Consider the following 15,898-nt stretch of genomic DNA (forward strand, 5'->3'; position numbering starts at 1 on the left):
ATAGCGCCGACCCCGCTAGTGGCGTGCATAGCGACCGACTCCTCCAGACCAGCCGCCTGGAACAGGTTGGCCGAGTAGTAGAAAATCTGAAAAAGTTGAAACATGTGGAACCTTAAAACCTTTAAACAATAAATGTAGAAATTCAAAACTTTTAAACAATAACGTTCGCCAAGTAGTAGAAAAGATGAAACAGTCGACACACGCCAAACATTAAAAACTTTAAACAATAAATACGGAAATTCAAAACTTTTAAACAATAACGTTCGCCAAGTAGTAGAAAAGATGAAACAGTCGACACATGCCGAACATTAAAAACTTTAAACAATAAATACGGAAATTCTAAACTTTTAAACAATAACGTTCGCCAAGTAGTAGAAAATTTGAAACAGTCGACACACGCGGAACATTTCGGATGTCATCAACTGGCATAGCCAGGATTTTATATTGGGGTGGGGGAGGGGGTGGGGGGTGGGGGAACAATTATGGAGCGACAGGAAAATATATAACATGGTATGGAAAAACTGAGGTGGTGGGAGGGGCATTGCCCCCAAGGTTATGTCATCGACCCCATGGTTATAAAAAAGATTTTATTAATGGCTAAGGCTTTTAATACTATGAAATTCCATCCAAATGTGTGAGATGCCATTTGAGATTTGAATCTAGACTCTCTAAAGCTTTTATAAGCACGGGTCCAGTAGTATAACAGCCATTCTGAGACTATTTGAGTAAATAAAAATCAATAAAAGTTCCATACAAATTTCACCACAAACATCCTGTGCTCAAGGGCCACAACTCCGTCTAACATTAATTCTATTTTGACAGAGTTATGAACCTTGAATAAATTTCCACGAAAGTCACACTTGATCTGTAATGACCGGCCTCAGTGGTGTTGTGGTTAAGTCATCGGACATAAGGCTGGTAGGTACAGGGTTCGCAGCATGGTACCGGCTCCCACCCAAAGCTAGTTTTAACGACTCAGTGGGCAGGTGTAAGACCATTACACCCTCTTCTCTCTCACTAACCACTAACAGTTAACAACTAACCCACTGTCCTGGACAGACAGCCCAGATAGCTGAGGTGTGTGCCCAGGACAGCGTGCTAGAACCTTTATTGGATATAAGCACGAAAATAAGATGGAATGAAATAAAATGATCCGTAACTCTATATGATAAAGCTATCAAAATTTCAACTCAATATTTTGAGGCATTGTGAAAAAAGTCTGAAAAACTATATGTGGGACAGAGAGACAGGCAGAAGGACGGAGATGTAACCCACAGTCCCCTCCAGTTGGACTGGAAAAGTTTGTTTTGTTTAACGACACGACTAGAGCACATTGATTTATTAATCAGTCGGCTATTGGATGACAAACATATGGTCATTTTGACAAAGTCATAGAGATAAAACCTGCTACATTTTTCCATTAGTAGCAAGGGATCTTTTATATGCACCATCCCACAGGCAGGACAGCACATACCACAGCCTTTGATATACCAGTTGTGGTGCACTGGCTAGAGCGAGAAATAGCCCAATAGTCCCACTGACGGGGATCGATCCTAAACCGACCGCGCATCAAGCCTGGACTGGAAAAGAGACTAAAAATCTGATACAGCTGAGAAAAGTTTGTTTTGTTTAACAACACCACTAGAGAACATTTATTAATTAATCATTGGCTATTTAATGTCAAACATTTGGTAATTATGACTCAGAGGAAACCAGCTACATTTTTTCTTAATGCAGCAAGCGATCTTTTATATGCACTTTCACACAGACAGGAAAGTACATACCACGGCCTTTATCCAGTTGTGGTGAACAGGTTGGAATGGGGGAAAAAAACAATCAGCTGAATGGATCCACTGAGGTGGTTTGATCCTGTGATGCAAGCACATCAAGCGAGCACTCAACCGACTGAGCTAAATCCTAACCGATAATTTTTCGAAAGAAAGAAAGAAATGTTTTATTTAACGACGCACTCAACACATTTTATTTACGGTTATATGGCGTCAGACATATGGTTAAGGACCACACAGACATTGAGAGGAAATCTGCTGTCACCACTTCATGGGTTACTCTTTGCATCATCCCACAGACAGGGTAGCACATACCACAGCCTTTGATATTCCAGTTGTGGTGCACTGGCTAAATTCTCAATAAATGTGGAATACTGTCGAAAATAAGATGGGACACCAAAAGCTGCAGGTGAATGTCACCGTCAGGAGGCATATTACGGTATGCATTTTGAGCGCCATTGTTGCACGGCTGCTCCATGTTAATTTTGAGCCCTGTGTCCCCACTGGAAATGTAAAATATTACCAATACATCACACCTTTTGTCTTTGTGAAAATGAATAATACGTTCATATACTTACCATTTGTGACACAAAAACAAATACTAACCGCATTGATTCCTGATAGTTGTTGAGAAAGCTGCATCACAATACTGATAATGAGAGGCATCCGCAGAGATTTTATCGTGAACAACTGCCAAATGCTGATCTGTAAAACAAGGTAGCATATATATATATATTTATAATCCCAGCAGACACTCATAACAGGGAAAATAAAAATCATTGGTTTAACATACACTACTATTGGACGATTTGATGACAACAAACCAATTACCTTGTAAGCACTATAAATTTGACATCATCACGGTTTCACAAAGCACACACAATGACGTCATGTAGTTTAAATCATTTGCGTTTACATCTTTCTGGTTTCAGTGTTAAACTTGTAATAAAATGTTAGTTTAATGCAATTCATTATAGATTTTTTTTTTTACAGAATATATAGAACTTTAGGTTTTGAAAATGATCTGTGAATCATGAATAAAATAGAAAGTTAAAGCAATACCGAGAACAGTAAAGTAGTTTTCGTTGTTTCTACTGTATATACATGGACATGTAGCCGATGTAGGCTATATCGAAAATAAAGGCTTAATAAATGAGGTAATAAATAGAATAACAAACTCGGTACCAATTATTATCAAATTTATGTCCCTCATGAAATAATTTTCACTTGTCACTTGCTAAAGCTCGTGACAAAGAAAAATTATTTCACTCGGGACATAAATCTGATAATAAATGGTAACGAGTTTATTATCCTCTATAGAATAACTAGTTAATGACATCGGTTATCTGCTTTATCCTGTGAAGGTAAAAATGGGCGTATAACTTAAAATGGGAAAACAGTTTTAACTGTACTTTTTCAGATTCTGATTGGAAAAATATAAATATAATGCCTTTATGCTGTACTGATAGTAGTGAATTGCACTGGTTTCAGTTTAAAATAATTCATAATATACTTCCTGTTAATACCTATTTATATAAAATTGGTTATACATGTATTTCTTGTCTGAAGTGTAATTTTTGTAATTTAGAACTTGGTATAATTATCCATTTATTTTGGGAATGCACTTTAGTCAACTCAATTTGGACTGATATTCAGAACTGGATTCATGTAAAAACGGGCAGCAACCTTAAATTCAATAAAGAAAATGTAATTTGTGGTTTTAAAACCAGAAATAAAGATCCCGTTAATACCATTGTACTTGTTACAAAAAACTTAATATTTAAAAGTAATTTCAGTGCACGTGTACCCAGTTTGAAATGGATCAGCAACAGCTTTTTCCGCGTGCTATTATGATAAATTCACCAAATTTTGGTCAATTTGTCACAATTTATTTAAAAGTTAAATCGTATTTTTTTTCTCTCTTCTTTTTGATACTTAGTATGTCCTCGGTCTCCTTTTTAATTTTTCATACATGTATGTTGGATTATTAGTCACATATATTTGATTTTCTAGCTAAATATATCTTTATCTACTTTATTTTTCATGTAGTTAAATATCTCTTTGTCATATTCATTGTATAATTATATCTGTGTGTGGATATCATGTCAAAGAAAATGGAAATAATAAAGAAAAAAAGAATGGGAATTTCTCATTCGGTCTGAACAGGATAAAGCAAATATCCGATGTCAGTACCTAGTTATTATCTTTATCCTGCAGACCATACAAATTAAGTGGAAAAACTATTATTTCTGTTATATCTGCCACATTGTACGATGACCTAGAGGTCAAATGAACAATTTTGTAATGAAGCTATGTGTGTGACGTCATATGAGTGACGTCAAAAGTGATAATCTGCTAGTATACGTTTATGACTTTGCTTTAATCAGTCATCCTAATCTGTCAATAGAAAAAGTGGTTGCAGGATAAAATTGTACTTAACCAGACTTTAAGGTTGCACACCACCATTAATTACTCCATGCAGTTCAATACAATTTCTATGTCAGAATATATTCTATGAAAAATCAACACTGTCGACAGTGTCATATGACTACAAATTTTAGAGAGTGCTCTTGTCTGTCAAGTACTGTGTAAAAAAATTCAACATAGGTCGACCAAGAAATGTTTAAAAAATGAGTAAAGTTTGTTTTATTTAACGACGCCACTAGAGCACATTGATTTTTTTATCTTATCATCGGCTATTGGACGTCAAACATATGGTCATTCTGACACTGTTTTATTTAACGACGCCACTAGAGCACATTGATTTTTTATCTTATCATCGGCTATTGGACGACAAACATATGGTCATTCTGACACTGTTTTTTGAGGAAACCTGCTGTCACCACATAGGCTACTCTTTTATGACAGGCAGCAATGGATCTTTTATTTGTGCTTCCCACAGGCAGGATAGCACAAACCATGGCCTTTGTTGAACCAGTTATGGATCACTGGTCGGTGCAAGTGGTTTACACCTACCCACTGAGCCTTGCGGAGCACTCACTCAGGGTTTGGAGTCCGTATCTGGATTAAAAATCCCATGCCTCAACTGGGATCTGAACCCAGTAACTACCAGCCTGTAGATCGATGGCCTAACCACTACGCCACCGAGGCCAGTGTTATTCAGATCATGTTGCAATGGTAACTTAGTACAGATAATAACACACTGAATACCAATAACAATAAAACTGGGGCCTAATTCACTAAACTCTCTCAACTTTGCGATATCGCAGTGCAATACTAAATGACTTGCAAAGAGAATGCTTCGTTGTCTAGCAGAGCGTTTGTGAATAGCCCCTGCTGTTGCTGTTGATACATTTTGCAACAGCTTTTGTGAATTTCAAGGACATGAAAGTGCATGGCATAACAACACAAAACTTGAATATTCGTGGAATAATAATCCAAAACATATGAAAATTTATGGAATAATTGTCCAAATTCATGAATATTCATGTATTAACAATCCAAAAAACTCATGAATATTAATTATGAAGTATGGAAATTGTTTATTTAACGACACATTCAACACATTTTATTTACGGTTACATGACATAGGACATATGGTTAAGGACTACATAGATATTGAGGGAGGAAACCTGCTGTCACCACTTCATGGGCTACTCTTTTCGATTAGCAGCAAGGGATCTTTTATATCACCATCCCATAGACAGGATAGCACATATCACAGCCTTTGGTATACCAGTCATGGTGGAATATTAATCAGAGAACAAATCCAAAAGACTTGAATATTCATTGCATAACAGTCCAATATTCATTGATAATACAATTCAAAATACATATTTAATATCTATGGCATAAACACCCAAACAAATGAATATTCATGTCATAACAACATGCATATTCATAAGATGATAAACATACTTTTGGTTCTTCTGCATTTTTTTGTGCTTCTCTGGTCATTTCCTTCATGTCTTCTTCAACATCGTCTGTTGCTCTCAGTCGCTGTAAAGCTAAAAAATAATATATAGAGGATTAGTCATAAATATTTTTTAATATAAAAAATATCAACTGAGTTTATGTTAATCGGTATTTGTTGAGGCTCTGCCGAGACAAATAACAATTAACTAGACGAGGTTGATCTTTTACATATTAAAAAAACACAAGTAGCGAATTCTATTTATCCTATAATTTTGATTCAATTTTTAGTAAATCACTTTACTAAAGACTAAAGTTTCCTTCATCCATAATATGATGTCATCACGATTAGCACAAATTAGTTTAATGTCACACATTTTAACTAAATATTATGAAAACATTAAGTATACAGGTCTTGTTGACTTGTAAACAAATGACCCATTGACATCAACACATTATTACCTAGAGACCTTGCAAATTTGTATACCATTATTAACTGAGTAAATACATAGAGGCTATTACCAGAGTGTTTTTCGGTATCGCCAGAGGCTTGCATAATACAATTTTTATTCCTAATATATGATACTGACGATACCCAAATATATGAGGGTAATAATCTCTTTATCATATAATCTTAAGCTTAATACAACATGTTTTTGTAAACTGTATATGCAACTTTAATTCCAGTCTGTCGTTACTATATATTCAAATGACGTAAGAATATGTGGTGCGGTGTATTTTTGAATGGAAATGACGTCAAACTTGAATGACATCAAAATAAAGTTATGTCTAACGTTTTTTTGTTTTCTGAACGCTGGACAGCTTTCAGTGTCAAATTGCCATTGAAATGTTTTTATTTGATGACTATGAATGCATATGTCAATCATGGAATGTCACCCAAGTACATTTGCTTAAATGTCAATAAACCTATTGCCAAGATCTGAAAAATATCACATACTTTGATTGCACTGAAAATGTAAGATATTATATGATAAACTAAATTACCACATGGGTTTATGACATGGATATTATGGGTAAGTTATAGCTGTGGTATGTACTATCCTACATGTGGATGTATATGTATATACCAAAAAATCTGTTGCTGTTTTATTGGAAGGATTAGTCTATTTGGTGGCAGTAGGTCTATCTGTCATCCCACAAATACGTCGAAGCAATATGCTACACACAAAATAGCCATGGTTAAAATAGAATGAAGTGACATTAAGCAAATGCTCCATGGGTTTTCTTTCAGAATTATGATTTACACTCCTCCACCCGGTGGAATTTCTGGATCCACCCTTGCTAGATTACCTTTCCTGGCAGCATCGGTTTGTTGCTTGGTGATGAGTAAATAGCGTGGACTCTCGGGGTTCCATGGCATCACCAGAAGTTGTATTAAACACGGGACAACCGTCAAACCTGGACAATCAAAGAAAGAATAGATGGAAGGATGGATGGATGGATGGATGGATGAATGGATGGATTAATAGATGAATAGATGTATGAAACACGGGAAAACCGTCAAACCTAGACAACCAAAGAATAGATAGATGGATGGATGGATGGATGGATGAAACACGGGACAACCGTCAAAACTAAACAATCAAAGAAAGAATAGATAGATGGATGAATGGATGAATGGATGAAACACGACACAACTGTCAAACCTAAACAATCAAAGAAAAAATAGATAGGTGGATGGATGGATGGATGGATGGATGAATGAATGGATGGATGGATGGAGGATGGATAGATGAATGAATGAATAGTTGTATGAAACATGGGATAATGATCAAAGAAAAAATAGTTAGATGCATGAATGGATGAATGGATGAATGGATGGGTGAATGGATGAGTGGATGGATGGATGGATAGATGGATGGGTGGATGAATGGATGGATGGGTGGGTGGATGGATGGATGAGTGGATGGATGAATGGACGGATGTGTGAATAGATGAATAGTTATATGAAACACAGGACAACCGTCAAACCTAGACAATCAGAGAAAGAATAGATGGTTGGATGGTTGAATGGTTGGTTGGATGGATAGATAAATGGATGGATGGATGGATGGATGGATGGATGGATGGATGGATGGATAGATGGATGGATGGATGGATAGATAGATACATGGGTGGATGGATGGATGGATGGATGTGTGAATGGATGGATGGATGGATGGGTGGGTGGGTAGTTTTTGGGTGGATGGATGAGTGGGGGGTGTAGATGGAGGTATGTATGGATGAATGAATGAATGGATGGATGGATGGATGGATGGATGGATGGATGGATGGATGGATGGATGGATGGATGGATGGATGGATGGGTTGGTGGTTGGGTTTGTGTGGATGGATGGATGGATGGATGGATGGATGATGAGATTAACGATTGAATGAATGGACAGATACATGAAGTAAGTTTGCAATGAATGGATAAACAAGTATCTGAATGAATGAATGAATGAATGAATGAATAAATGGATGGATGAATAATTGAATGGATGAATGAATGAACACCTATCTGGAATGATGAAATGCGCAAACACCCCGTACACTCCAGAGAACCACCAGGACAGGGCAGAACAGCTTGATTTAGACAATCATAGAATTAAGGAATAGATGATAAATGGAAGAATGAATGAATGAATCAACAAATCCCACTGCAGGGACAAAATATCTACGGATACCGAGTGTTAAACAATGGTTTATGACTGATTAATAAGCCACTGTGTATGAGCTTGTACTAAATACAAACAGCACAATCATTTATCTTAGTTAAAGTTTTGTCATAAAATTAAAGAAAAAACGTAAAAAAAAAAAAAAAAAGTTTTATTTAACGACGCACTCAACACATTTTATTTATGGTTATATGGCATCAAACATATGGTTAAGAACCACACAGAGTTTGAGAGGAAACCCGCTGTCGCCACTACATGGGCTACTCTTCCGATTAGCAGCAAGGGATCTTTTATTTGTGCTTCCCACAGGCAGGATAGCACAAACCATGGCCTTTGTTGAACCAGTTATGGATCACTGGTCGGTGCAAGTGGTTTACATCTACCCATTGAGCCTTGCGGAGCACAGAAGTAAATAAAGACACAAATAACCCTTCAGAATGTAAGATTAGGACATACAATTTATAACAGGCAAAATATTTTTCAGATTATCTCACTGAGAAATATTCTGCATTGGTGTCACATATAAAACTATTGGATGATTTGATGGTTACAAATCCATGACCTTGACGGTACTAAATGTGATATCATTAGAATTTTGCAAACACCTTGTTGAGTTTTTTTTATTTGTCACAAGCTACTCGTGACTTAAAATTTAATAAATAAAGAGAAGTGGATGCACAGCAAAACTTAAATTGTAAAAAAAAATCAGACTACACATTATAATAAAGAGTTATTCCACTTATAAATAGTAAACCTGAATGACAACTCACTACCGGCTTCAGTGGTGTCATAGTTAAGCCATCGGACATAAGACTGGTAGGTACAGGGTTCGCAGCCTGGTACCGACTCCCACCCAGAGCGACTTTTATGGGTAGGTGTAAGACAACTACACCCACTTCTCTCTCACTAACACTTAACAACTAACTCACTGTCCTGGACAGACAGCCCAGATAGCTGAGGTGTGTGCCCAGGACAGCGTGCTTGAACCGTAACTGGATATGAGCATGAAAATAAGTTGAATTGAAATGTAAAACAATTCAGGGAACAGAAATATGGGATCTTCTCCACATAGTCAGAAGGGGCACTTCTAAACTAAAATTTCGCATTTCAGCCAGTGCTGCACAACTGGTATATCAAAAGCCATGGTATGTGCTATCCTGTCTGCGGGAAAGTGCATATGAAAGATCCCTTGCTACTAATGGAAAAATATAGTGCGTTTTCTCTCTAAGACTATATGTAAAAAAATACCAAATGCTTGACATCCATGCAATAGCCGATGATTAATAAATCAATGTGCTCTAGTGGTGATGTTAAACAACACAAACTTTATATTGTATTTTTAAGAATAATCTTCGACTTGTCTAGATACCATAACATAGAACTGAATTTGACATATATGTACAATTATCTGTTACTAAATTGTAACTATGACAACCTACCTAGTAAGAGATCCCAGTGTTGGCTATTTCCGAAGATTTCGGGAAATCCCAGAATCTGTGATAAGAGAATTCCTGATACTATAAATAGCTGGTGTAGGACTCCCAATGCTCCACGGATGTTCGTAGTCGCTATTTCCGACAGATAGAGGGGAGACAATCCAGTGTAGAGTCCTGGTAACAGAACAAAAAAAAAGAAGAAGTTAAAACAGGGTTGTATGTCAGTTGATTTACTACACATCCTGTCTGATCTATTAAACGTTCAGCTGATCTACTAAACATCTCAGCTGATCTACTAAATGTCTCAGCTGATCTACTAAACATCTTGTCTGATCTACTAAATGTCTCAGCTGATCTACTAAACATCTACTAAACATCTCAGCTGATCTACTAAACATCTAGTCTGATTTACACATACTAAATGTCTCATGTGATCTACTAAATGTCTTATGTGATCTACTAAACAACTTAGCTGATCTACTAAACGTCTCAGCTGATCTACTAAACATCTTGTCTGATCTACTAAACATCTCAGCTGATCTACCAAATGTCTCAGCTGATCTACTAAACATTTTGTCTGACCTACTAAACATCTTGTCTGATCTACTAAACGTCTCAGCTGATCTACTAAACATCTTGTCTGATCTACTAAATGTCTCAGCTGATCTACTAAACATCTAGTCTGATTTACGCATACTAAATGTCTCATGTGATCTACTAAATGTCTCGTCTGATCTACTAAACATCTTAGCTGATCTACTAAACATCTCAGCTGATCTACTAAACATTTTGTCTGATCTACTAAACATCTTGTCTGATCTACTAAACATCTCAGCTGATCTACTAAACATCTTAGCTGATCTACCAAATGTCTCAGCTGATCTACTAAACATTTTGTCTGATCTACTAAACATCTTCTCTGATCTACTAAACGTCTTGTCTGAACTACTGAACGTCTCAGCTGATCTACTAAACATCTTGTCTGATCTACTAAATGTCTCAGCTGATTTACTAAACATCTACTAAATGTCTCAGCTGATCTACTAAACATCTAGTCTGATCTACTAAACATCTCAGCTGATCTACTAAACATCTCAGCTGATCTACTAAATGTCTCATCTGATCTACTAAACATCTCAACTGATCTACTAAACATCTCAGCTGATCTACTAAACATCTCAGCTGATCTATCTACTAAACGTCTCAGCTGATCTATCTACTAAACGTCTTGTCTGATCTACTAAACATCTTGTCTGATCTACTAAACATCTCAGCTGATCTACTAAACATCTCAGCAGATCTACTAAACATCTCAGCTGATCTAGTAAACATCTCATCTAATCTACTAACATCTCATCTAATCTAGTAAACATATCAGCTGATTTACTAAACATTTCAGCTGATTTAGTAAATGTCACAGCTGATCTACTAAATGTCACAGCTGATCTACTAAATGTCTCATCTGATCTACTAAACATCTCAGCTGATCTACTAAACATCTCAGCTGATTTAGTAAATGTCACAGCTGATCTACTAAATGTCACAGCTGATCTACTAAATGTCTCAGCTGATCTACTAAACATCTCAGCTGATCTACTAAACATCTCAGCTGATCTACTAAACGTCTTTGTTTCATTTTTAATAATTATTACTTGTTAATATTTTGGTAGTGGTATCTGAACCAGACACCCACAGGACCAAATAAAGTGTCCAGTTTTCAGAGGTGTCCAGTTTTCAGAGGTGTCCAGTTTTCAGGGGGGTTTGTATTGACGCAAAAACATCCTTATTTTATTCTTTATTTAAAATAGGGAAAGTGATAACGTATTTATTAAAAAACAGGAGAAAACCCCCACACGACAATGAAATGTGGATAAAATTGTGCATTCCGGAGACTCTGCTAATTTAGAACAAGAAAGAATTAACAAGTTTACGTATTATATTCATTGCTGTTCAGTCAATCTTTGGAGCAAATCATGAGATACATGTATGTTTTTCAAGGAACATATTTGTGAATTAGGGCCTTTAATCACATTCATAATTTAAAAACACCTACATGTAATCCAAACCCTAACTCCGCCTCACTAAACTAAATTTACCTGAAAATAAACACAAAGCATATGTTTACACTAGTTACTTAAATATCACAGCTGTCAACTGATCTGTAATTGCTTAATTGTTATTTGCCAGCTGTTTCCCAACCATATGTAATGGCGATATTCTTCTGTCGGCTAATCCCAGCATGCACCTATTACACTAGCCGAGTGATATTCTGTATAGGGGATGTCCGAGTAACTCAATCTTCATCCCATTATTTTTCAGGAATGGAGTTACGAGGATATTCTCCTACTTAAATTACACCAACAAAAGTATTATGTTTCAAATATGCAAGTATAGATTTTAACTTATTTAATGGTTGTGGAATAGGTAATAAACTGGTGTTTTTTTTATCCATTCCTGAAAGGTAATGGGACAGATGTTCAATGATTTAACAGTGCAGTGTATTTTAAGAAGAATTAGTGGCATCATAATGATTGATAACAGTCTGATCGTCTGGTTTTCAGAAGTACAATTTACACTACATAAACAATTTGGGATTGAATTATTCATCCGGTGTTCAGTTAAGAGAGGTTTTCGGTTTAGAGAGGTAAACTTTAGAGTTAAAAGGAACGAAGGAAATGTTTTATTTAACAACACAATCAACATAGTTTATTTATGGTTATATGGCATCAGACATATGGTTAAGTACCGCACAGATATTGAGAGAGGAAACCTGCTGTCGCCACTTCATGGGCCACTCTTTTCGATTAGCAGCAAAGGATCTTTTATATGCACCATCCCACAGACACAGAATAGTACATACCACAACCTTTGTTACACCAGTTGTGTAGCACTGGCTGGAATGAGAAATAGCCCAATGGGCCCACTGACGGGGATCGATCCTAGATTGATCGCACATCAGGTGAATGCTGTAGCACTGAGCTAAGTCCAGCCCCGGAAAGTTAAAAAGATGCAAAAATCACGGGACCGCAGCAAATGTCTGGTTTTGAGAGAATTCCGGTTTAGAGATGGTCTGGTGTTGGGGGTTTCACTGTAATTAAATTATAACTAATTGGATATAAACAAACATAATTTTGTGCATATTTTAGCTAACAGACTATGTCTTTGGAAATAAATGGTTTATTTCCAGTTATTATGTGCGGTGGAACATACATTGTATATCTGGGAGGACTCAGTGTGCTATGACCTTATTCCTTAACCTGCCCATCCCTGAACACATTCCGTTCCTTTTCATATATATTACTACTGACCACAGTTAAAACTCACTATGGTCATCTCAGGATTTTACTACTGACCACAGTTAAAACACAATATGATCATCTCGGGATACTACTACTGATTAAGATCATCTCGGGATGCTACTACTGACTAAGATCATCTCAGGATACTACTACTGACTAAGATCATCTCAGGATGCTACTACTGACTAAGATCATCTCAGGATGCTACTACTCACTAAGATCATCTCGGGATACTACTACTGACTAAGATCATTGTGGGATGCTACTACTCGCAAAGATCATCTCGGGATGCTACTACTCACTAGGATCATCTTGGGATGCTACTACTCACTAGGATCATCTCGGGATACTACTACTCACTATGATCACCTCAGGATGCTACTACTCACTATGATCATCTCAGGATGCTACTACTCACTATGATCATCTCAGGATGCTACTACTCACTAGGATCATCTCGGGATACTACTACTCACTATGATCATCTCAGGATGCTACTACTCACTATGATCATCTCAGGATGCTACTACTCACTATGTTCATCTCAGGATGCTACTACTCACTATGATCATCTCAGGATGCTACTACTCACTATGATCATCTCGGAATGCTACTACTCACTATGATCATATCAGGATGCTACTACTCACTAGGATAACCTCGGAATGCTACTACTCACTAGGATCATCTCGGGATACTACTACTCACTATGATCACCTCGGGATGCTACTACTCACTATGATCACCTCGGGATGCTACTACTCACTATGATCATCTCAGGATGCTACTACTCACTATGATCATCTCAGGATGCTACTACTCACTATGATCATCTCAGGATGCTACTACTCACTATGATCATCTCGGAATGCTACTACTCACTATGATCATTGCAGGATGCTACTACTCACAAAGATCATCTCGGGATACTACTACTCACTAAGATCATCTCGGGATACTACTACTCACTATGATCATATCGGGATGCTACTACTCACTATGATCATCTCGGAATGCTACTACTCACTAAGATCATTGCAGGATGCTACTACTCACAAAGATCATCTCGGAATGCTACTACTCACTAAGATCATTGCTGGATGCTACTACTCACTATGATCATTGCAGGATGCTACTACTCACTAAGATCATTGCAGGATGCTACTACTCACTATGATCATCTCGGAATGCTACTACTCACTAAGATCATTGCAGGATGCTACTACTGACTAAGATCATTGCAGGATGCTACTACTCACAAAGATCATCTCGGGATGCTACTACTCACTAAGATCATTGCGAGATGCTACTACTCACTAGGATCATCTCGGAATGCTACTACTCAATAAGATCATTTCGGAATGCTACTAACTCACTATGATCACCTCGGAATGCTACTACTCACTAGGATCATCTCGGGATGCTACTACTCACTAAGATCATCTCGGGATGCTACTACTCACTATGATCACCTCGGAATGCTACTACTCACTATGATCACCTCGGAATGCTACTACTCACAAAGATCATCTCGGGATGCTACTACTCACTAGGATCATCTCGGGATGCTACTACTCACTATGATCATCTCGGGATGCTACTACTCACTATGATCATCTCGGGATGCTACTACTCACTAGGATCATCTCGGGATGCTACTACTCACTAAGATCATCTCGGAATGCTACTACTCACTAGGATCATCTCGGAATGCTACTACTCACAAAGATCATCTCAGGATGCTACTACTCACTAGGATCATCTCGGGATGCTACTACTCACTAGGATCATCTCGGGATGCTACTACTCACTAGGATCATCTCGGGATGCTACTACTCACTAGGATCACCTCGGGATGCTACTACTCACTAAGATCACCTCGGGATGCTACTACTCATTATGATTATCGCGGGATGCTACTACTCACTATGACAATCTCCGGATACTACTGATCACTATGATCATCTCAGGATGCTACCACTCACTAATATCATCGGGATGCTACTTACTAGGATCATCTTGGGATGCTACTACTCACTAAGATCATCTCAGGATGCTACTACTCACTAAGATCACCTCAGGATGCTACTACTCATTATGATTATCGCGGGATGCTACTACTCACTATGACAATCTCCGGATACTACTGATCACTATGATCATCTCAGGATGCTACCACTCACTAATATCATCGGGATGCTACTTACTAGGATCATCTTGGGATGCTACTACTCACTAAGATCATCTCAGGCTGCTACTACTCACAAAGACCACCTCAGGATGCTACTACTCACTATGATAATCTCAGGATGCTACTACTCACTAAGATCATCTCAGGATGCTACTACTCATTATGATCATCACAGGATGCTACTACTCACTAAGATCATCTCGGGATGCTACTGCTCACAAAGATCATCGCAGGATGCTACTATTCATTATGATTATTGCTGGATGCTACTACTCACAATGATAACCTCGGGATACTACTACTCACATCTCAGGATGCTACTACTCACTAAGATCATCTCGGGATGCTACTTACTCACTAGGATCATCTCGGGATGCTACTACTCACTAAGATCATCTCAGGATGCTACTACTCATTATGATCATTGCAGGATGCTACTACTCACTAAGATCATCACAGGATGCTACTACTCACTAGGATCATCGCGGGATGCTACTACTCACCACAGTTAAAACCGACGAGCAGACGGCCCACTATGATCATCTCGGGGGACCAGGCCAGTCTACTGAAAAACATCATGGCCGCCGCGCCAACACCTATCACAGCATTTAGCAGAGAACCATTCTTCCTGAAA

The 15,898-nt window shown here is 37.6% G+C and overlaps 1 protein-coding gene across 1 annotated transcript in view; it reads right to left on the bottom strand.

Moving 5' to 3' along the window:
• Positions 1 to 15,898, bottom strand: part of LOC121373844 (glucose transporter type 1-like) — a 25,099-nt gene extending 9,201 nt beyond the window's left edge. The window contains exons 1-6 of the mRNA XM_041500619.1: positions 15,768 to 15,898; positions 9,778 to 9,948; positions 6,972 to 7,079; positions 5,667 to 5,755; positions 2,394 to 2,492; positions 1 to 86 (exon numbers count right to left, since the gene is read on the bottom strand). The exon at positions 1 to 86 is cut by the window's left edge and continues 127 nt beyond it. Of these exons, the coding sequence (XP_041356553.1) occupies positions 1 to 86; positions 2,394 to 2,492; positions 5,667 to 5,755; positions 6,972 to 7,079; positions 9,778 to 9,948; positions 15,768 to 15,843 (629 nt within the window). The 5' untranslated portion in view covers positions 15,844 to 15,898. The remainder of the gene's footprint in view (positions 87 to 2,393; positions 2,493 to 5,666; positions 5,756 to 6,971; positions 7,080 to 9,777; positions 9,949 to 15,767) is intronic.

The sequence above is a fragment of the Gigantopelta aegis genome, chromosome 5 (genome assembly GCF_016097555.1).
Source record: "Gigantopelta aegis isolate Gae_Host chromosome 5, Gae_host_genome, whole genome shotgun sequence".
In the NCBI taxonomy this organism is placed as follows: domain Eukaryota; kingdom Metazoa; phylum Mollusca; class Gastropoda; order Neomphalida; family Peltospiridae; genus Gigantopelta; species Gigantopelta aegis.